The 24,011-nt window shown below is 42.4% G+C and overlaps 1 protein-coding gene across 1 annotated transcript in view; it reads left to right on the top strand.

Annotated features, from left to right (window-relative positions):
* LCP1 (lymphocyte cytosolic protein 1) overlaps window positions 1–24,011 on the top strand; it is a 58,941-nt gene that overhangs the window by 23,543 nt on the left and 11,387 nt on the right. Inside the window, exons 2-9 of the mRNA XM_088477660.1 lie at window positions 5,075–5,156; window positions 7,143–7,306; window positions 8,540–8,669; window positions 10,955–11,087; window positions 11,487–11,568; window positions 15,024–15,189; window positions 19,944–20,086; window positions 23,749–23,844. Coding sequence (XP_088333786.1) covers window positions 5,093–5,156; window positions 7,143–7,306; window positions 8,540–8,669; window positions 10,955–11,087; window positions 11,487–11,568; window positions 15,024–15,189; window positions 19,944–20,086; window positions 23,749–23,844 — 978 coding nt within the window. The 5' untranslated portion in view covers window positions 5,075–5,092. The remainder of the gene's footprint in view (window positions 1–5,074; window positions 5,157–7,142; window positions 7,307–8,539; window positions 8,670–10,954; window positions 11,088–11,486; window positions 11,569–15,023; window positions 15,190–19,943; window positions 20,087–23,748; window positions 23,845–24,011) is intronic.

Here is a 24,011-nt window from a genome sequence, read left to right as displayed (position 1 = left end):
TTTTATTTCCTGACTAATTTACAGAGGTTACTTTGTCATACAGGAAATAAAAGTGGTTTCCTGTGAGCGTGTAGGAAGCCACCAGTAACCAGAGCTGTAGGTAATACTTGTATGAAACAGCTATAATGAAACCTTCTTGCCTCTTGAATAATAATTAACTTGTTTAAACTTTATTTGAGTTGGGAGCAAAGCAAAAGAGAGCAAGTAACTTTGCACATTGGCAAAGCCATGTTAAGGTGCCCACACACATAGTGATATTTTACCCGATCTGTCTGATTCCGCCACACTGGAACGACCGATCGTGTAAAATATGCCAAAATCGTGAGGAAATCGTGAGTCCCCACTCACGATCACGATGCGCGTCCCCGCTGGTCGCACATCGCATCGTCAGATCTGCCGTGCAGTAGGGCAGATCTGACAATTTAGGATACAATACACAGTGAAAAGTCTGCATGCAGGAGAGATCGTTTGAAGATTGGACACCAAATTGTGTGCATATCGTGTGCAGAGCTGCCGGGGAGAGTTTCATGGGAAATCGTACATAAATCGTACACATCGGCTGATCGTGTGCACATCAGTATGTGTTTGGGCACCTTACACTGCAGGTGGGGCAGATGTCAAATGTGCAGAGATTTATAAGTGAGAGGGAAGTGACCAAGCTCAAATCTAAATTATAGTGTAAAAATAAAGCCGTCCAGCATATCTGAGCTACATGCACAAGCAGCCAGTATTTACCCTGCATGCAAAAAATAAAAATAAATGTATTTGCACTCTTTGCATTGCAACATGGTTTGTTCCACATATAGGCCCATATTCAATTAGGCTGCGAAAAGTCAGAATCGGCGATAATTTATTGTCGATGACGTCATTTTCGCCTATTTTAATTATCCCCGTATTCAATTTCAAAGAATTTTCGCAGGTTCAAAAAGTCTTTGAAAAAAACGGGGATAACTTTTCACCCTGTTTTACATGCCAAAAAATAATGCATAATTGAATTGGGGTGCAGGCTTTAAAAAAATAGCCTGCACCCCTGGGAATAGCCCCTAAAAATTAACTGTGTCAAAAAAAAAGATAGGGACACCCCAAAAAAATGATTTTAATTTTGGGGTAAAAAAAAATGAGGAACAGTGTTTAAAAATAGAGCAATAGGTTCAGGGATATTCTGTAAGTATGCGGCAGGTGTTTTCTAGAATAGGCTATTAGCGGCAGGTGCATTTTTGCTGAATATTTTAAAAACTAGTTTAGGGACTTAAAAATATGCTGGTACCCATTTTCATGTACCCTAAATTTGATGGGAACACTTTAAAAAACGAAATAAAAAACCTAAGTGCTCTTCTGCATCACTTCTTCAATGTCGGGAAAAAACACTTGCCGCGGCTATTTAAAAATGCAGAACACATTCTGCAGGGCTAAACGGGGCTACCCACAGTGATCCCCTATGCCTGGACATCATTAGGGGGGTCCCAGGATGAATTCCTGAAAATTCCCCTATTTTTTCCGATACTTATTTTTCCACAGGCTCCTGTTTTCGCCGGCTCCAAATTGAATACGAGGATAAAGCGGGCACGCGCCCGATACTTTATACCCAGAAAAGCTCCGATGTCGAGCAAAAAGTCCAGCACGGACTTTTCCTACCAATATTGAATCCGGACCATAAAGTTTATTGCACTTTTTGCTTTGAACCAACTCAGAATCAGCCCCAAGAATTATTTTAAGCTTCCATGGGGACATAACTGCATATTACAGCTGAGCCCATTAACCAGAAATTGGTTATTAAAAGTGCCTTTAACCACTTAACTGATGTGGTTATATGGGATGAGAACGCAGCCAGCTGTGCTTCAGCTGACAAGATGCAACCGCACCTCCCCGCTGTGTTTTTGAATAGGAAATTTGTTCTACACATATGCAGAACGGGTCTCCTCTGACTCCCCAGATTCTCCTGCAGACCCAGCAACCGGTTTTGCTGAAAAAAATCATCAGTTAAGTGGTTAATAGTGGTAAGGGCTTCCTCCCTTATTAGATCATAAAGCATGGGTATATACATGCGGCTCTTCAGCTGCTGTGGAACTACACATCCCAGCATGCCCTGCAACAGTCTTGCTATGAGAGCACACTAAAACTGTGGCAGGGCATGGAGGGATGTGTAGTTCCACATCAGCTGGAGGGCCGCATGTTAAATACCCCTGTCATAGATATATACACATCTAACATCTGTCCAACATTTAACCCTTACACCGTTCACCTGATTTGGATGTAATTACCCTCAAATGAAATCTGAAAGTCTGCAGTTAAAGCACATCTTGTTTGTTTCATTTCAAAGCCATTGTGGTGGTGAATAGAGGCCAAAATATGAAAATTCTGTCAATGTCCCAATATTTATGCACCTGACTGTACAATAATTTAGTTGGGATAGATCTACCTTTCATTATTTCATTTAAGAACTCTTCCAAATGTGGAATAAGTATCAATGCAAACTGTTTATAATAAGATCCTGATGATTAAAGATGAGCAAAGTTCCATGCAACATTAATTTTATGGTGAAGAAGGGCAATTTGCAGAAGTGAGAGATTTCAGTGATACAATCCTTGAGCTTTATAGTCAGTTGATGGTGTTGTGGTAGGACTGGGTTCACTTGAAACCTAAAGCTTCTGAGAAATATGTGATATTATGTCTTCTTGGTTGTCAAAGATTTTATTACTGCTTATATATTCAAGCTGGGCATGGCATTTCCAAATCTTCCTTTGAGATCTTTGTGATTGTCCATTATTTGGGGCAGCATACAAATCCTCATAATAATCTCAAAATGTATGTTCTATCTATTTGTGCCTAATTTGATATAATGGACTCATTACCTTATATAGGTTTTTAACCTTTTGTACCCTTACTATTGGGTTCACGTTTCTTGCACAAAAATGAATAGGTAAAAATCGCTTTGACCGCCTTAGAGCTTCATCTGCTTTATCTCCCACAAGAGCCTCCAAACCACCTTAAGTCCTCATACACTATTGCTGCAGTGGCACCAAACAGCCACTCTCGGTGCGCCAGGTCCGTGCAACTTTACTAGCACAGTGTCTTTTTCGCATCTTTTTCACCCAAAATGTGTCTTAATCACAATGTGATGCGAATAAAGGCCCCCATACATCAGCAATCTGGAAACCACAATTGAACAATTTGAAGATTTATTGCCCGGTTTTAGGATTTACGAATTTAGCAATCTGTGCCCATACGTTACAGATCTTTTTCTGTAATTTGCAGATCATATTTAGCAAACACAGATCTGCCAATCTTGAAAGGCCCATCATTTTACTAGTAACGGTCTGCAAATCTGCTGATCATCTCCATACACTAGCAATCTACAGCCCCAATCCATCTGTGAAATCCAACATGTTGGACAATCTGATTTAACAATTCCAATCACTTTTGGTTGCAATCTGCGATCTGTGAATCCCATACATTGCAGATTTTTATACACAATCATCTGCAAATTGCAGGATTGCCACAATCGATTGCTGATTTATGGGGCCCTTAAGATGCACCAAGAGACTGCACTGATTAATTTGATATGAAACACTTGCATATCTGTGTACAACTAGGGCCCGTATTCAATTTGAGGTGAAAAGTCCAGACTTTTCGCCTGCTGGACTTTTCGCCTCCTTCGCCTGTTTTGCAGGCGAAAAAGTATCGCGCGCGTCCCCGCTTATCCCCATATTCAATTTCGAAGGACACGAAAATGGGACCCGGCAAAACTGAAACAGGCGAAAAGTCCTGTCAATTTTCGGGATTTCATCCTTGCACCCACTAAAGATGTCCAGACATGGGGGATCACTATGGGTACCCCTGATTTTGCCTGCTGAAGGGAAGTCGGGTTTTTAATAGCCGTGGCAGGTACATAAATCCGGCTTTGAAGAAGGTAGTGAAGAAGAGCATTTAACTTATTTGTTTGGCAAAAATAACTATGCCCATCTAATGTGGGGTACATGAAAATGGGTGCAAGCATATTTTAAAGTCCCTAAAGTGATTTTTACAAATTCTTCAAAAATACACCTGCCGCTACCACCCGCAATGAAGAAAACACCTGCCGCATATTTGGGAACTCCTCTGGAATCAATTGCGCTACTTTAGAAGTTTGTCACCCAATATTTTTTTCACCCCCAAAATTAAAGTAAATTTTTTGGGTTGTCCCGATTTTTTTTTTTTTTACTTTTTTTGACACACATTACTTTTAGGGGTGCAGGCTATTTTTTTTAAGCCTGCACCCCTAAACCCCAATTCTGAATTTTTTTTCGACACCTATTCTGTGGAGGAAACTTTTCCCTGTTTTTTTACAAAGACTTTTCACACCGGCGAAAAGTCTTTGAAATTGAATACGGGGATAATTGAAACAGACGAAAAAGACGTCATCGCGATACCGGACTATTCGCCTCAAATTGAATACGGGCCTGAGTCTGAATTTACTTATGTGTAATGGTATATATATGCCATTCAATGTCCTAGTCACATGATTGCTGATACACAAGATCCCCCAACAGACAAATAGGTTTAACCGTTTATGGCCTCATCATTGCAGAATGAATCGTTCTGGTCAGTATGTGAAGAATGATGCAGCCTTATAGGTCACATAACACTCACTACACTACACCAATGGTTTTTTGGTCTCAACAGGTGCATTATTTTAGTCTCTGGACCCTTATTTCCTCCAGTTCCTAATAATTCCACTTTTTGATACCTTTTGGAATTACCTCTTACAAGGGTCAATAAAATATTTGTCATCAAAAAATTTACAGTATATAAAATTGTTTAAAAAAAAGCATATTGTTAAGAATGATGGACATGGAGGCAGATTGAATTAAAAAAAAATAATTGAAAATAAAACTGTTCTTTTCCATTGTAGACGTGAAGTGAATTAAATTTGAATGGAAAAATCCTCCTGCCTTTATCAAAAACGTAACAAAATGTTTTTTGTTGTTTAAAAGACAAATAGAAGTAAAGTATCACCATCCAGAACTAGCTTATTGTAGAAGCTGTCATAACACATGTGCAAGAGAAAATAATCATAATCTATTATTATTTCTAGGCAGGACGTGACAGCAACATGGAATCTCGGCCGATCACAGAGGAGGATATGGAGGAGCTCAAGGAGGCCTTTAGCAAAATTGGTAAGAAATGTCTTTATTTGTGGGTGCATATAGTAATCCATTGTACTGGGGAACATTCATTCTGGAGATCTGGCTGGAAAGTGTCTGATACATAGGGCCTCATTCAGAGGTGAATGCAATGCCGATGTGTGCAGAGTTGAGCGATAATTTTTGTTTTGCGCATATGTCTGAGTCACACTGCGCACGCATCCCAATGGATTACCAAATGCGGTCACAGTGAGGACTTGGACGCAGAGTGATTGACAGTCATTTATTATATGTGGGAGGTAATGGGGGGGGCGAGTAAAATGCGGGCGTGTTGCGACCATTGCGGGGGCGTGTCTCAGACTGTGAGTGCCACCTGTGTAGGTGCTAGATACACTGATATTTAAAGGGAACTCAATACCTATTTTATTTAGGCACTGCGGAATACGTATGTTTTCCGTATATGGAGGAAAGGCACTACTTGCCCTCTGACCCCCATAGTGACCGTGGCAACTTTGTGGTCACCCACATTTGAAAGAGGGGAGTCCGCTCTTCTGCTGTTTAAAATGATGTGGCCCTCTTGTTGTTGTTGTGGAAATCACCAGACAATATTACCCTGTACCATGGAAAACAGATGTTTTCCGTATATGAGTAGGAGAACACTATGGGCCTGATTCAGAGCCGGACGCTCTGACCAGAGCGCTCGCTCTGAATCAGGGCCCTCCTAACTCATTTTGGAGCGGCCTCATGGACGCTCGAATAGCTGTGGGTTACCACCCACAGCTATAGCGAGCGTCCATGATGATGGTCGCGAAGGTCAAGACCATCGCGACCATCGGGCTTGCGACGAGACCCTGATGTCAGTGGGGCCGGACTCAGACGGTAGGCGTTCCCTTGGGAACGCTTCCGCCTGGCAGCCACGCCCCCGGCACGCCCACCAAAGGGGGCGTGCTGTCACTCACCATCGACAGCACGCCCCCTTTGTAGCGAGACCCGGAGCGACAGGATTCCCCGTCGCTCGCCGGGTCTCGCGCATGCGCACGACGGAGCTCCCTCCGTCGTGCGCATGCACACTTCGGCACTATCGACCCGCTTGCGAGCGTCCAGCGCTCGCGAGCGGGTCAGAATCAGGCCCTATGTACTCTATCATGCCCATAATTACTTCTGTAAATGTGGGATCACTCACATATGAAATTTAAAATTATGTGGCCCTGCCCTTAGCAGCTATTTGTTGGAGAGACGTGCTCTACACTGATCTCTCTTACCGGCTCCTGCGCACTAGTACCCAGAGCGACAGATGCTGGAGGTGCGACATCTGACCTGTGCTATTGTGCATGTGCGGCTCCCAGCTGCATCTTCTTCCTTCCACCATAGTAAATTGATGTGTCCCTAAGTGTCTCTACACCACGGAGACTGTATATAGCCCACAGAGACCCCATATCTACATTGTGCCACCACCACTCAGTATAATTAATAACCCAATGCCATCACTGCAGTATATGAGTGTGCACTGCTCAATCTGAGGATGTGACTGATGACCCCATGTATTTGGATGTAGCGGGGGAAGAACGACATATCGTGTGTTCGTTCACCAAATCGTGTGGTGTGTACGGATCGCACGATATGTCGTCCTTTACCAGCTGCCGTCAGCTGGGTACACAGGTCGTCTAGTGTGTCCCCGGTTTTAATTTAATCTTAATTATATTTGTTATATATTCCCAGATATGGACTGGAACTGTGATTCGGGTTTGGGATTCTTCTTTGCATACGTGCTGCAGATGCAAACATTCGAAGAGGGGCATGACCACATCTCACAGGGGCACGGCCTCATCTCACAGGGGCACGGCCTCATCTCACATGGGCGTGGCCTCGCAGCAAACCTCGTCTCTCTGCATGCTGCCTGAGCTTTTTGGCCAGGCTTCTGGGCTGGACCAGCCCACTAGCTCCAGAAATTAGAAATGCCCAGACTGGCCCATAAACAATGATTATAATATGGTAATACATCCCTTTCTCTCTTTTCAGATACTGATGGAAATGGTTTTATAAGCCCTAATGAACTGAATGATTTATTCAAAGCTGCTAATTTGCCCCTTCCTGGGTATAGACTGCGAGAAATCATCCAAAGCCTTTTTGAAACAGGAGATCAGAACAAAGATGGCAAGATCAGTTTTCAGGAATTTATCACAGTAAGTTGAAGCAGATACATGATACATTTTTTTCTCCAAACTGCATGAAGCATTAGACTCTGAGTTTATGTATGCCAGCAAAGTATGCCTATCACCTACATACAGCAATGCAGTAATTTTGTGGGCTACATTTATAAGCAACCTACCAATTCTCTAAAAGCTATTGACATCATTGAGGCATGACTTAGTAGGTACAGTATTTTAACTCATTCCCTTAACAAGAGACAGATATAATTTGTACAGGTTCTGCAACGCTTGACTGAAACCAGTTGAGGTTGTGACCCTGTCAGTGTACCAAGTGTGCGTTGGAGTCCTGGTACTGGGAGGCATGGCCAGGGAGTACCATGCAGAAGCTGCATGCCGCCATTCACCCTGGGGCAATAGTCATGCCGTTGACCTCCCTGGTAAGTCCGGATAAGGACTTTCCATTTGATGCGGGATTGCGATGGTTGCCAGCAATGCATGCTACTTTCCGATGGCTGCTGTCACTCCTACTGTATCCTCCAGGAAGGATAAACTCAGTGCGTAAATATCAGAGCTCCTTTGTACATGCGCAAACTTCAGCTGCTCACTCTACAAGTCTACTAGCAAACCATCAATGGATAACATGGTTGTAAGGAACCATGAATATTACTGCCAGCCAAGCCACTAAAGTAGCCCTGGGCCCAGGTATTTTGTATCTGCACCCCAGTGGCGTAACTTCATCCCAGACGCCCGGAGGCAAGTTATAATTTGTGCCTCCCTGTCACAGTCGCTGACACTGTAATGTAGCAATTTGCATGCAGACAGGCTATAGACAGACGTAGGCAACAGCTGATAGTCTGACATGGAGCTCTCCACTAGTGTATGGTACATTTTCAGGTGCCATGTATTGGGCGGCCGTGACTGTACACTCCGGGTACATAGTTACAGCCCTAAGTGGGGTGAATATGTTGTGGACAATGAAAGAGGTGTCCCTTCAGAGCTGGAGCCCGGCGGTAGGCACCTCTATTGTCTCCCATAGTTCTGCCCCTGCTGCACCCCCTCTCAGCGGCTCTGTTAAGTGCCAACATAATTGTTACAACCATGCGATAGGTCCAGGCTAAGAAAAAGCTACTTGAATTCATAATTTTTTTTTTCATGATTAGCCTAGAGACTGTAGGATCATCACTTGGGGCCAGTAAACATTTATTTTCCAGATTTATTTCCAGTATTCTTTTTTACCTTTAAAAGTTTTCTTTGCTCACATTTTAGATTATTCATGACCTTAAAAGCTCAGATGTTGCTAAAACATTCAGAAAGGCTATAAACAAGAAGGAAGGTATTTGTGCAATTGGTGGCACATCTGAGCAGTCCAGCGTGGGCACCCAGCACTCATATTCAGGTAGGTGGCCAGCCGATCCCATATATATCAGTTAAATTGAACCTTATTGAACTTGTTAGAAATGTTACTAGGACATGACAGCCATGTATATCTGACCACAACATGCACTTGTTCCTTACTTGCAGTATGTTTGCAGATATTTAATGTTATTTGTTTTCTTCACAATCTTATAGTACAAATAGGATTGGTGAATAATTTGGTTTATTTTATTATGCTTTGCTGCTTAACCCATTCTCATGTAGCTGCATCAGGGCAGCCTCTATTTCAAGTGTTGTATTAAGGTATATAATTAGCAAAACATATAAACAGGAAATGCAGAGATGTTGCCAAAAGCAACCAATCAGACGCGACCTACCATTTACTATAATGTATAGATAAATGATAGCTAGGATCTAATTGGTGGCTTCGGACACCTTTACTTTTTAGAAATTTGATGAAATTAGCCATAAATACATTATTTAATTTGTACTGAGGTACCATCATTACTTGGTACAAACAGTTTCCCAACGTAGGTTGTGGGCAACAATACCTCCACACGGGCTGAACTGGAGGAATTTCAGATTACCGAGAAGAGTGAATTAGGAAATATTTCACTTGTGCTATCCATTCTTTGTCACTCATTTAGGAATACATAATACAATCTTGCTTTTGTGGATTTGATGCTTGATGATACAATTGTAACTACTAATCTCTTCAAATGATTTGTGTACTCTTGTTAACCCTGGCCATATGACTGAAAACCATGTATAGACATTCAGTTGCCTATGACCACCATTGGGAAACACACCTCTGGAACTGCAACATCCCTCATCTGTAGGTTACACATGTACTACTTTATATTACAGGACAATAGGTTTGATTCAGAGTTGTTTGTAATAGAACAGCTGCTGCGACTTTGGACGCAGCGGCTGTGCAATAATCTGTTGCCGCAAGAGGTGTCTTGTGTAAATAGAGGCCACCTGCTGGCAGCTGTGTCCGAGGACGAGGCATCAGATCACTCTGCCTGACCATCTGTCATCTAGGTCAGTGGTTCTCAAACTTGGTCCTCAGGACCCCACACAGGTCACGTTTTCCAGGTCACCCAGCAGGTGCACAGGTGTACTCATTACTCACTGATACATTTTAACAGATCCACAGGTGGAGCTAATTATTTCACTTGTGATTCTGTGAGGAGACCTGGAAAACATGCACCGTGTGGGGTCCTGAGGACCGAGTTTGAGAACCTGTGATCTAGGTAGCCTTCAGGTTACTCAGGATGGCCGGTATTTTTCCACACAGCTGAAGACAATGAAGCTGCACACAGGGACGCAACCACTGGCTTCAGCACACCCAAAATACGGGGCTGACACACCATGGATTTCTGAGACACTGTCTGACACTGCTCCCGATCCACCTCAAGCAGTCTCAGCCTGTCTATAATGCACAGATCCTCAAACACCAGAGCTGTACGTAAACCATCATGTTTGTGTACAACTCTGAATCAGGCCCAAAAAGTTAAAATTCAAAGCATGGCTACGTTGTAGAATGGTTGCCCAGTATGTACAGAGGCTTTTGTACCTATGGGCCTGATTCATGTACGGACACTGTTGTGGGGTTTCTGATTATAGGAAAACTGCGCATGTGCAAAACAGGTACTGCAATCTCACTCTCTGATCCCCCATGCCTCTGCATGACTGACATGCTACGGCATTTGGGGGGCGGACTGGGGGCGTGCCTGGTCTGCATTTCCAGACATGGGGGCGTTGCCCTGTTTTCCGAGAGTGTCAAAGCTAGGGTCTGCGTCAGTGGAGGCAGATTTCCTGGCCTCACAGGATGTTAGCTGAAGTTTACTAAGACTGGCCGGTGCTACCGCCATCGTGACCGATGGTCGCAATGGTGATCCGAGGCAGAGTCTACAGATGCTGCTCTCGGATCACTATTGCTGTCAGGAGGCGTCTGCTTCCTATAGATGCCTCCTACAGTATTTCAAGAACTGCTGGACAATACAGCCACATCCATTCGGCTGTGCAATACCATCCGCACATAAATCATTAATTTAGCTTAATGCATCAATTGTTTTAGAAATGTAATTTATAATTGCATAGGCTTTCATATATGATTTTATTACTAGCCTTTTTTTATTTGTCTTGAAATGGATTTTGGGAAACTGAATTTATTCTTGTGCCCAAAAACATTTGTAATACATAGTTATAAAGTGATTTCACAATGGCGAGTGCTGAGTTTTGTGTTTTTAGTTATAAAGCGTTAAATGTAATACCCAGCCTGCATGTTATCATTACTTACAGAAGAGGAAAAGTATGCCTTTGTAAACTGGGTAAATAAGGCTTTAGAAAAGGACCCAGACTGTAAACATCTAATTCCCATGAACCCAGACACGGATGACCTGTTCAAAGCAGTCGGTGATGGAATTGTCCTCTGGTAAGTGGAAACTCCAGTTAGTAATTGAATACACAAGTACTTTTTTTCTATATTACTGTAGGTCACAACTCTATATGATGTACTCAGGACACACATGAAAATGATCGGTGACTTACAGTGTTTTTTTGCTTTTTTTTCTCCTTGATAAACATCTCTTCTGTAGCGTCTTGCCCCATTTTCTTTGCTGTTCCTTTCTATGTAGATCTGATGAAAAAACAAAGCAGAAAAACAACAAGAAAAAACTCAGAAAACATATAAAAAAGCAAAAAACAAAACAAAATAAGTGAATTAGAAAAATAATGCCTAAGAGGCCACACATGAGGAAATAGTTTCACATCTTCAGGCTATTTATATGTGGGAAAAACATTGTAAATGTTCATGTATGTCTTTATTTTCTAGCAAAATGATCAACCTCTCAGTGCCAGATACAATTGATGAACGAGCTATCAACAAAAAGAAGTTAACTCCTTTTACTATCCAGGTACGAATCCCCCTGAATGGAAGGAAATAGATGATCTACTTTGCCTTCTGTATCTGTCTTATGGGGACGAATGATAGTGGGACTGCGATCATCTGCTGATGCTGATTTACCTCGTAGCTCACTAATCAGGAAAAGTAATAAATGCATTCTCATTGGGTAGTCTGCATATTAATGGATCCCACCTATTTGTATGGGTCCATGCGGGGTATTTCTTATTGGTTGCATTTACATATCTGCTAATAGCTTATAGAAGCATTGAAGTGCCATTAGTTGAAGAGTACATGTTGTTATTACGGTACTTTATCATTTTATATTGTATATTTGCAAGGCTTAAACCATAAGGTTACTTTGGCTTTTGTCACTCACCACTAAGTTACAGTACATTGGGAAAGGACTGGCCTCCATTACAGCACTGGGGGGCTTATGTAATAGGTTGCAAGTTGCAGCTGCTGCAAGAACTCCTGTGAGTATTCCCATATTTTTAAAGCGCCAATCATTTTAAAGGCAGAAGTCACACTGGATTACCCTGACCTGTGTAAAAGCACTTGGCCTACAGCCTTTTACGTTTATAGGGCCCAAGAACTCCTTGTTGACTTGTAGCAGCCATATAATTAACACAATGGAGTACATTGTGCCCTATATAATCTTTCCTACTTGTTGAAAGATAGTGTCTACTCTACACCATACTTGCCTACCTTTTCGTTCTCCTCCCCGGAAGAAGCCTGGGGAGGAGAAGCAGGTGGGTTGTGACGGGGGCGGGGACTGGTGGTTCTTGCCATTAAGCCCCACTCACATCACGGTAAATTGTCGCGATTGGCTTAAATTTAGATAGGGGCGGGGCTAAATGAAGCGATTCAAGTAGAATCGCGTCATTAAGCCCCGCCCCCTACACAGCGATCGCCGCGGACATTCTCCCCATTATGCCCACTTCACTAGGAAATGGGCAGAATGCAGGAGAAGTGCCTACCCTTCCGGGGGTGCGGGGGGGTTACCCGAAAAATCGGGAGCCGCCTGCGAAAACCGTGAAGGTAGGCATGTATGGTCTACACTATGGGCCTGATTCTGAGTTGCACACAATTCTGATATTTGCGCAAATAATATTTTTTCAACTGCACGTGTGTCTAGGTTGCTAAAAATCACACAGTGTATACGTTGCACAGTATATACGTAACACAGTGTGTACACACAGAGACGCAACTACGATTGAGATGCAAGGTCTCAGAAACGTATTGGAAAGGTCCTGGCGGTTCCTGGGAGGTGGCTATACAGACGCACAAGATGTATCATCTCGTGTGTGTTATTATGGGAGTATCGCAGAACTGGTTGCAAACTCAGGGCCTGATTCAGTAAGGAATGCAGTTGCTATTACGCATGCAATCGGCCGATTGTTGCGTTCTGCGCATGCATGCGTACGAACTAGCCATTGCATTTGGGACTGCGATCGCAGTGACAACGCAGACCCATCGCAGAGTCATTGACAGGAGGTGCCATTTGGGGATGGTAAGGTGGGTGGTTGGCAGGCGTGCCAGTGCATTTGAACGCCGTTGCAGGGGAGTACATAAATCAGCCCATGTGATGCCGTATGAGGACTCATAGCGTGCGTGGAAGTTAGGAATTTCTGAGTAAAGTCAGAACTTGTGCAAGTATGCATGAGGCTGCAATGGTACTCGGTTGTACCAATGTTTTCGCTAAACATTACGGATGTGTGTAAGGTAAAGTGAGCATTCTTATGTAGTGCAGCAGCTATCGCAGTGAGACTGTGCGCGTAATCAATATTGCATTTACAGTTGCGTTCTGTAGTGGATCAGGCCCCCAGATGCTTAATTGCTTACATTGGAGGCCATACTCGGATGGAGATTCTGCACCTATGGGGCTAGTGCAAGTTTCTATGGTGCATCCGATGGTTGTGTCTAAAGACATACAAAGTGGGCATCTCAGTCCTTGCACAGTCAGACAGACAATTGTACACCAGGAGAAGGGCTGATACTAGCATTAGCATAAAGTCACAGACACAATTACAGCAAAAGATGCTAAAGCGGTTGCAGTAGAGTGTGACTCAGAGTCAGCCCCTATAGATTACCTCCCAGTCTCCACCCTGAAAAGCCCATGGATCGCAGATGCAGTCTGAAGTCATAGTGATGTTGTGCACAGTAAGGGTTTCCTAGACTCTTTACATATGCTCAGTAGCTAATAATCACTCATCTGTGCAAACCTCAGTACTGCGTGCACCTCTGAATCACGCCCATTATTATTACCAGTATCCCTTATTTATAGAGCACCAAAAGATTCTGCTGACCTGTACAAAGAGATTTACTCATGTGCATTAGTACCTGAGCTTACAATCTAATGCCCTCACCAATGGCATACACATATACACTTTAGCACTAGTTACTTAGGAGTCGGACACACTTAGGCCAAGGGAGGGAACCAGACCATCTGGAGGAAACGAACATGAATGTGGATAAAACATACAATGTTAATGCTTAGTTGCACATCTGATTGTACTTAAAGGGGTATATTTACTAAAGTGCAGGATTTTAGAAGTTGTTGCCCGTAGCAACCAACCAGATTCTACTTATCCTTTATCTAGCACCTTCTAGAAGATAATAGCTAGAATATGATGGTTGCTATGGGCAGCAATTCCACTTCTAAAACCCTGCACTTTAATAAATATACCCCATAGTGTATGTAATTAAACATTCTCCGCAAACCTGTGAAATATTTCAGTCTATCATATGTTTCACTTATTTCGCCATACCTATTTGTGCAACTTCATTTTGATACCCCTGTATACTATAACTACGAGATACACCATAATTGTGGACTATTTAATATTGATTCTTAACGTTTTTGAGGGTTACATGTTGTACCTTTAGGATTTATTACAATCATAATCACATGATTGTCACACTTCTCAATTGTCTGTCCTACACCTGTTGTTTGATGTTTATGTCTGTTACTTTGAACGTGGCAGTACTATTTTAATTCCTGAATAAATAAAAGGTATATTTTAACATTAATCAGATCCCATATTTCTACCAAAGTGTGCCCCATTATAGGAGTTTTTTTTCTTTTTCTTTGCATACGTTTATAATACTCTGAGGGAGCACCTCTGTATTAGACACATACTATTCTTATACCACCTCATTTTGGCTGTTTCTTCTCCTTTGCAATTGTTTTCAACCCATTCCCCCTCTCCCTATTCTTGTTAAAATATTTCAGTCTATCAGAAACAATATATGTACTTTCCCCAGGTAAAACTGTTTAGAGTAAAAATGTAGGATAGTTCATAAAGGCAATGGGTATACCTTGGTTATGAGTAGGCACTACTGCATGTATGATGACACATACTGTATAATATCAGGGATTATGTGAGTGTCTGTACCTTATTTTCAAGAACCTGTTTATCCTCTTTATTTAAACTATATTCATATTCTCATAATCTTTGCCTTCAGGAGAATTTGAATTTGGCACTGAATTCCGCTTCTGCTATCGGATGTCACGTAGTAAACATTGGCGCTGAAGACTTGAAGGAAGGGAAACCATACTTAGTGCTGGGACTTCTGTGGCAGATTATCAAAATTGGGCTGTTTGCAGACATTGAGCTCAGCAGGAATGAAGGTAAGTAATTAGACAACAATTCTTCATGTGGAATGGTCACATTATTATTTCACATTATCATAAAGGCATGAGAGAGCTTCATTGTTGTAATATTATACAGTATAGTCATGAGATAGCTCTAGTGTAGTCATTAAAAATCTATAGTGCAGTCATGGGATAGCTACAGTACAGTGTAGTGTAGTCAATGGATAGCTACAGTACAGTGTAGTCATGTGATAGCTAAAGTACAGTACATCTATGCCTCATCTATCACAACACTCCCACTTGTCCACTTTGCTCTGTCAATGACTGCTGCCTCTGTTCCACACTGGTAACTTCGTCCTACTCCCCACCCCAAAATTTCCCTAGTGCTGCTCCCCATCACTGGAACACACTTCTTCTCTCTATCAGACTGTCCACCTCACTGCAAAACCTCAAACAGACTCTCAAAGGGGGTTGGGTATGGGATGCCGGCAGTCGTGGACTCGCTACAGTATAGTGTAATCATGGGATAGCAACACTACAGTATAGCCAAGAAATAGTTACGTTTCAGTGCAATATAGTCATAAAATAGCTTAATTACACTCTGGTTATTGGATAGCTGCTTGTAGTCATGGGTTAGCTACAATTCCATGTAGGCCTGGGATAGCAACAGTACTGTGTAATCACTGGATAGCTACACTACAGTTTAGTCATTGGACCGTTACAGTACTGTGTAGTCAAAGGATAGCTTAAGTTTAGAGTATACATGGGATAGCTGCAGTACAGTGTAGTCATGGGATAGCTGCAGTACAGTGTAGTCATGGAATACCTACAGTACAGTGTAGTCATGGGATAGTTACAGTACAGTGTAGTAATGGGATAGCTATAGTACAGTGTAGTCATGGGATAGCTACAGTACAGTGTACTCATTGGACACCTACAGTACAGTGTAGTCATGGGATAGTTACAGTATAGTGTAGTAATGGGATAGCTACAGTACAGTGTAGTCATGGGATAGCTGCAGTACAGTGTACTCATTGGATACCTACAGTATAGTGTAGTCATGGGATAGCAACACTACAGAGTAGTCATAGGATAGCTTCAGTATAGTGTAGTCATGGGATAGCAACACTATAGTTTAGTAATGGGATAGCTATATAACAAGGAAGTCATGGGATAGCTACATAACAATGAAGTCATGGGATAGCTACATAACAATGAAGTCATGGGATAGCTACAGTACAGTGTAGTCATGGGATAGCTACAGTACAGTGTAGTTATGGGATAGCTACATTACAGTGTAGTCATGGGATAGCTACAGTACAGTGTAGTCAGGGGATAGCTACAGTACAATGAAGTCAGGGGATAGCTACAGTACAGTGTAGTCAGGGGATAGCTACAGTACAATGAAGTCAGGGGATAGCTACAGAACAGTGTAGTCAGGGGATAGCTACAGTACAATTAAGTCAGGGGATAGCTACAATACAGTGTAGTCATGGGATAGCTACAATACAGTGTAGTCATGGGATAGCTACAGTACAGTGTAGTCATGGGATAGCTACAGTACAGTGTAGTCATGGGATAGCTACAGTACAGTGTAGTCAGGGGATAGCTACAGTACAGTGTAGTCAGGGGATAGCTACAGTACAATGAAGTCAGGGGATAGCTACAGTACAGTGTAGTCATGGGATAGCTACAGTACAGTGTAGTCATGGGATAGCTACAGTACAGTGTAGTCAGGGGATAGCTTCAGTATAGTGTAGTCATGGGATAGCAACACTATAGTTTAGTAATGGGATAGCTATATAACAAGGAAGTCATGGGATATCTACATAACAATGAAGTCATGAGATAGCTACATAACAATGAAGTCATGGGATAGCTACAGTACAGTGTAGTCATGGGATAGCTACAGTACAGTGTAGTCATGGGATACCTACAGTACAGTGTAGTCAGGGGATAGCTACAGTACAATGAAGTCAGGGGATAGCTACAGTACAGTGTAGTCATGGGATAGCTACAGTACGGTGTAGTCAGGGGATAGCTACAGTACAGTGTAGTCAGGGGATAGCTACAGTACAATGAAGTCAGGGGATAGCTACAGTACAGTGTAGTCATGGGATAGCTACAGTACAGTGTAGTCATGGGATAGCTACAGTACAGTGTAGTCATGGGATAGCTACAGTACAGTGTAGTCATGGGATAGCTACAGTACAGTGTAGTCAGGGGATAGCTTCAGTATAGTGTAGTCATGGGATAGCAACACTATAGTTTAGTAATGGGATAGCTATATAACAAGGAAGTCATGGGATAGCTACATAACAATGACGTCATGGGATATCTACATAACAATGAAGTCATGGGATAGCTACATAACAATGAAGTCATGGGATAGCTACAGTACAGTGTAGTCATGGGATAGCTACAGTACAGTGTAGTCATGGGATACCTATAGTACAGTGTAGTCAGGGGATAGCTACAGTACAATGAAGTCAGGGGATAGCTACAATACAGTGTAGTCATGGGATAGCTACAGTACAGTGTAGTCAGGGGATAGCTATAGTCAGTGGCGGGCTTGGCCGGGGGGCAGGGTGCCATGTGCCCCCCGGGACGCAGCGTCATACGGGCCACGGGCAGTCTGTGTCACTGTGACACAGACTGCACCGTGTGTGTAGTGCTGACCGGACGGAGTTCGGTCAGCACTACACAGCACAAACACACTGCCGCCGGAGCCGGCAGCTGTGTGTTTGCTGTAATCAGCAGCCGCTGAGAGTCTGTCAGACTCTCATCGGCTGCTGCTGCTCCCACTGCGGGAGCAATCTTCCGGCTCTCGCAGTGGGTAATGGGAGAGACGTCGTCATGACGACGTCTCTCCCATAATGCAAAGCGGCCGGAGGAGCCGGTAGAAGCGTCGGGACCAGGAGCGGGAGTTTCAGGTAAGTGTTTTTTTTTTTTTTTATTAAGTCTCTCTCTACTGGGGGGGGGACTACTGGGGGAACTACCAGGGGGGGGATTACTATAGGGGCACTACCAGGGGGGGATTACTACTTGGGGCACTACCAGGGGGGTGGATTACTACTGGGGGCACTACAAGGGGGGGCTACTACTACTGGGGGCACTACAAGGGGGGACTACTACTACTGGGGGCACTACAAGGGGGTGGACTACTACTACTGGGGGCACTACAAGGGGGGGGACTACTACTACTGGGGGCACTACAAGGGGGCTACTACTGGGGGCACTACAAGGGGGTACTACTACTGGGAGCACTACAAGGGGGGACTACTACTAGGGGCACTACGGGAGGGGACTACAACTAGGGGCACTGCATAGGGGGGAGGGGACTACTACTAGGGGCACTACATAGGGGGAGGGGACTACCACTGGGGGCACTGCATCGAGGGACCACTGCTGGGGGCTCTATATAAAGGGCAATACTGGGGGTACTGCATAGGGGGGAGACTACAACTGGGGCCACTATTTAAGGGGCATTGCATAAGGGTTACCACTATTGGGGGACTGCATGGGGGGTGGACAGCTACTGGGGGCACTATATAATGGGCACTACATAGGGGGTACCACTATCGGGGGCACTATATAAGGGGCTTACTACTGGGGGCACAAGGGGCACTGCACAGGGGGGACCACTACTGGGAGCACTATATAAGGGGCTTACTACTGGGGGCACAAGGGGCACTGCATAGGGGGGGATCACTACTGGGGGCACTACTGGAGGCCTGCATAAGGGTGTTCTCTCCTGTGGCACACGGGGCCACTGCATATGGGTACTATGACAGGGGGTTGCCCCTAATATTTATTTTTACCTTACATTAATCCCATATGGACCCGCCTCCTCCCTGAAACACTTGAGGGAGGGCGGCGCCGTAGCACGCATGTTCTTCGGGCACCCTGGCTACACGCTACTCCTCTGCCAGGGCCGCCTGCATGCATTTGCCCCCCAGGCTAAAAGTTGCCAGCCAGCCCCTGGCTACAGTACAGTGTAGTCAGGGGATAGCTACAGTACAATGAAGTCAGGGGATAGCTACAGTACAGTGTAGTCATGGGATAGCTACAGTACAGTGTAGTCATGGGATAGCTACAGTACAGTGTAGTCATGGGATAGCTACAGTACAGTGTAGTCATGGGGTAGCCACAGTACAGTGTAGTCAGGGATAGCTACAGAACAGTGTAGTCATGGGATAGCTACAGTACAGTGTAGTCATGGGATAGCTACAGTACAATGAAGTCAGGGGATAGCTACAGTACAATGTATTCATGGGATAGCTACAGTACAGTGTAGTCATGGGATAGCTACAGTACAGTGTAGTCATGGGATAGCTACAGTACAATGTAGCCAGCAATATCTTCATGTCATCATGTTACATAGATATAACTTATATAAAATCTTAAAAATTCCAACCATACCATGTAAATGAAAGATTAATATAAAGACTAGACATGTTTTAGATTTTATATCATATATTTTAAACACAGTGTTTCAAATAAAAGAAAAATACCTTTATCTGAAAAACCCTGCATCAAGGAAAATAGATTCAATACCTATTTTATACATATTATGAAGAATGCCCTTTAACACATTTTGGCCCGGAGTTTGGATCATTCATTTGAGTGCTGCTGGGTACTTATTCTTGGTGTATACTAATAAATTAGAAAACTGTACCAAAGGCAGTTTGCTTTAGTTACTTGACTGTAAATAGTGCAAATGCTCTTGTAAAAACAGGCTTTGTACCACTATTAAGATTTACTGTAACATTCTGTGTTCTTCTATACAGCTTTGATTGCCCTGTTACGGGACGGAGAAAGCCTGGAGGATCTCATGAAACTTTCTCCAGAAGAGCTGCTCCTGAGATGGGCTAATTACCACTTGGAGAATGCTGGATGCAACAAAATTAATAATTTCAGCTCAGATATAAAGGTTTGTTGTAACTGTATACTATCTAACCATCCATCCATCCAGATATATGTGTTTTATCTTCACTACATGCTGGTCCTATATTCCAGAATCAGTGTATTTTTTCTTCTCATGAGTATTTCTCAGCGATTTTTAAGTGAAAATGCTGCTTTGATATGTTGATAACGTTTTAAATGCCATGGGACAGGTTACAGTGTTTAACATTAAGTTTAATGGAGTCATATTTGTGCTGCTTTTTCATCTGGTCAGTGAAAATCCCACATGTAATATTCATTAGGCTTATAGCTGAAGAGCTCCACAGTATACAGTACCTTAGTGATATGAGATAATAGCAAGTATCTGCTGCTTTTCTTCCAAAATGCAGAAGCAATATCAGGCTATGCATTCTAATATGGCACATTATCACAATCACTACTCTCTAAACACAGCTTGTTTTACAGGGGAGACATCACTATTCCCCCATACAGTATGTACGTATAGGACAAGCTATTCTAAAAAAAGAGAAGCCATAATAGAGCAGGCAATGTTTGTTTTCTATAGAGTAAAAATACATTGACAGGATAAAGGCCACAGAAATCATATGTAACCACTATGCTACTCCCCACCATCAGTAGCAGACCAGCTAATATCGTGTACTCTGACTACACATTAAGACTAGTTTTCTGACTACACATTAAGACTAGGTTACAATAGTGCTACTGTGACCTGTTTAAGATATATTTTTGAATGATGCATCTACAAGTTTTTCACAATTTTGTAGTACAAATTTTTAATTTGAAATAGATTGAAGTAGGATTTTTTTTCTCAATGTATCAAAAGTCATGTGAAATCAAAATAAATATTCCAAAACTTGCCAAGAAGTTCTGAAATAATAACTGGAAATAATTCATTTTTGGGAAACAAATTATATTCATACGCCAATGTAACTGTAATTCCAAATTTGACAAATGTCTTCATTGACTGCTACAGCATGGTAGAGGCATTTTATTATTATTATTATTATTATTATTAATAATAATAATAATAAAGAACATTAAAGGTGCCCACACACATACCGATGTGCACACGATGAGCCGATGCCTACGATTTCCCTTGAAACTCTCCCCGGCAGCTCAGCACACGATCTCCACACGATCTGCACGCAATTTGGTGTCCAATCTTCATACGATCCCTCCTGCAGTCAGACCTTCACACTGCATCGTGTCCTAGATTGTCAGATCTGCCCTACTGCACGGCAGATCTGCAGCTGCGATGTGCGACCAGCGGGGACGCGCATCTGCATCGTGATCAGGAGTAAAACTTCACGATTTCAACATATTTTTCACGATTTGTCCTGACGATTCGTCGAAATCGGCCAAATTGGATGAAAAATCGCTATGTGTGTGGGCACCTTAAGAACAGAAAAACAAGTTAGAGTTGTGAACATCCCCCAGAGATCAATACTGTCCAATGTACAGAAGGGGAACTGTGGCATTGATCACACAGCAGAAGTCATTGGCTGTAAGGAAACATAAAACATTAATCAAGGAAGTAGCACTGGCTGAAAGAAAACCTGTATACTTTCCAGCAAGGAGTTTTATATTCGCCATAATGACGATACTGCAGATATATCGCAGAAAGTCTTGTGGCATGAGAAAAAGGATGTGGAACTTTATTGTATGAATGGTGAGTGATGTTGTGTATGGAACAAGTCAAACTCTACACAGTTGCTGGTTAACACCATCCCCACTGTCAAGTATGAGGGTGGCAGCATCATATTATGGGATGCTTTTCAGCATCAGGGTCTGACAATATTTTCAGGATCAATAAGTAGATGAATGGTGCATACACACATCCTAGACAAACCTTCTATTCTCTGCCAAACACACTGGAACTGGGGAGGAAGGTTGCATTTTATCAGGGCAATGATCCTAAACACATTTGAAGGACAGCGCTGGAGAGACTAAAAATGAGAAAAATAAATCTTTTATAATGCACCAAACTTTCTGTCCATCAGCGCTCCCTAACTAACCTGACCCAGCTTCAGCAAGTTTGCAAGGAGGAATGGACAAGTATTGCTCCATGTCAGTGTTCAAAAGTTAGACTTATTAATTAATACGTCTTGCTGTAATAGCTACACTATAGATTGCACTAGTGAGGTTAAGTGCAAGCTTCCATAGGAGCCTCACATGATGCATCTCCACATAATATTACAGGTACAAGGCATTGCTTAGTGTGCAGTGTCTTCTGTACTGCAGAGCTGTAACTATACTTTTTGGTGCCCTGTGCCCTGAGAGCATTGGCACCCCCTTTCCCCATTTTTCAAATAGGGACATAAAATAGTACACCCGAAAAAGGGCCATGTCCTCATGGGGAAGGGCCAGGGAAGAGATAGGGGGGGCCAGGGAAGAGATAGGGGAGGCCAGGAGATGCTGGGGATAAAAGAAGAGGAAGCTACAAGTGAGAAAGATAATAAACAGGAAAATTGACAGGCCCAAACAGCGCCCCCTGCCCTGTGGTGGCCTGTGCCATGGCACTGGTCGCACTACCCTAGTTACGGCCCTGCTGTACTGTAATACCCAGAAGTGTGCACAGGACAGGAGCATATAGTGTGAGGCTCCTATGGGACTTTGCACTTGAATTTGCCCCTAAATATTGTCTAAGGGTGATTAACACTTACTACATTATATTTCAGTTTTTTATTCTGATTACTTTGAAACTTACGTTTATTGCTCTTTGTCTTGGTGGGTTGAGGGGAGAATGAATAGGTGACTCATCCTCATTCTAAAATGCAAAATTCCAAACCATAAGATTCAGTAAATGTGACAAATAGATAAGCACTAAATACTTTTTGAATACAAGGTATATATAAATAATTTTGCAAATATACTTTATCTTTCGTGTTTGGAAATGTCCAAATTTGCACAATACAATAATTAAGCTTGAATGGGCATACAATATTTCTTATCATTTAATTACTCTGTGAAAGTCACTTATTTCAGAATTTGACAAAAAACTTTTCCTAGAACCACAACAGTTGCAAGCACATAAATAATGATTATTATAATGATTACGTCATCGGATGAATCATGCCATCATATGACAGTTTATACTCTAATTATCATCTACAGTATGTGTAGACATTATTTGTGATCTAATTGATAAAGTTGCTAGTATATGCAATCCCTTTATATGGGTGATAAAGATGGATTAAGACAAATGAGAGAGGAAGGTCATAATAAATGGATTTATTCAAGAAGAAGACGTTAGACGGGGTTAAAATATTTATCTTACTGCAATGCAAATATTTAATTTTCTGAAATGACAAATGTATGACTCCTAAGTGCAGTGACAAATGCATTTTCCATCCTCCTGATGTTTCTAATTAGCCTTTTTCCATATTAACAATAACCGCTAGCTGTAGATTAACAAATAGAAATTGATTAAAAAATAGCTTTTTAATTTAATCTAGGGTGAGCTAATAACATAGAAAATTAACATGGCCATTAGGCACGACAGCAGCACTGACAATGTCATTAGTATACGTGCACAACAGACATCATCCTGTGCATGGACATCAAACTCAATTTACATATTGGACAACTACATTGAATCTGTCTGTTGTTTTAATTTGTTTTCATAGATTATATTCAATGATTGTCTTCATTTGTTTCTTTCTACCACAGGATTCCAAAGCCTATTACAATTTACTTGAACAAGTTGCTCCAAAAGGAGATGAAGAGGGTATTCCTGCTGTGGTCATTGATATGACTGGACTCAGGGTAAACTGTCAGCTCTTAAAATGATCTAAACAGTCAAAAAGTGACCCAGCCAAACATAACTTCTGTACTCCACAATGTGGGCCGCATTTAAGAAAGTTTAATATGGTAGTGATATTAATGAATATGCCACTTGTATTCAACATGACTTACCTCCCCAGCGAGGTCCA

The sequence above is a fragment of the Taudactylus pleione genome, unplaced genomic scaffold, assembly GCF_031769625.1.
Source record: "Taudactylus pleione unplaced genomic scaffold, aTauple2 ptg000005l, whole genome shotgun sequence".
NCBI classification, from domain to species: domain Eukaryota; kingdom Metazoa; phylum Chordata; class Amphibia; order Anura; family Myobatrachidae; genus Taudactylus; species Taudactylus pleione.
The sequence above is the reverse complement of the archived record's forward strand: the minus strand, read 5'-3'. Positions and strand labels throughout refer to the sequence as shown.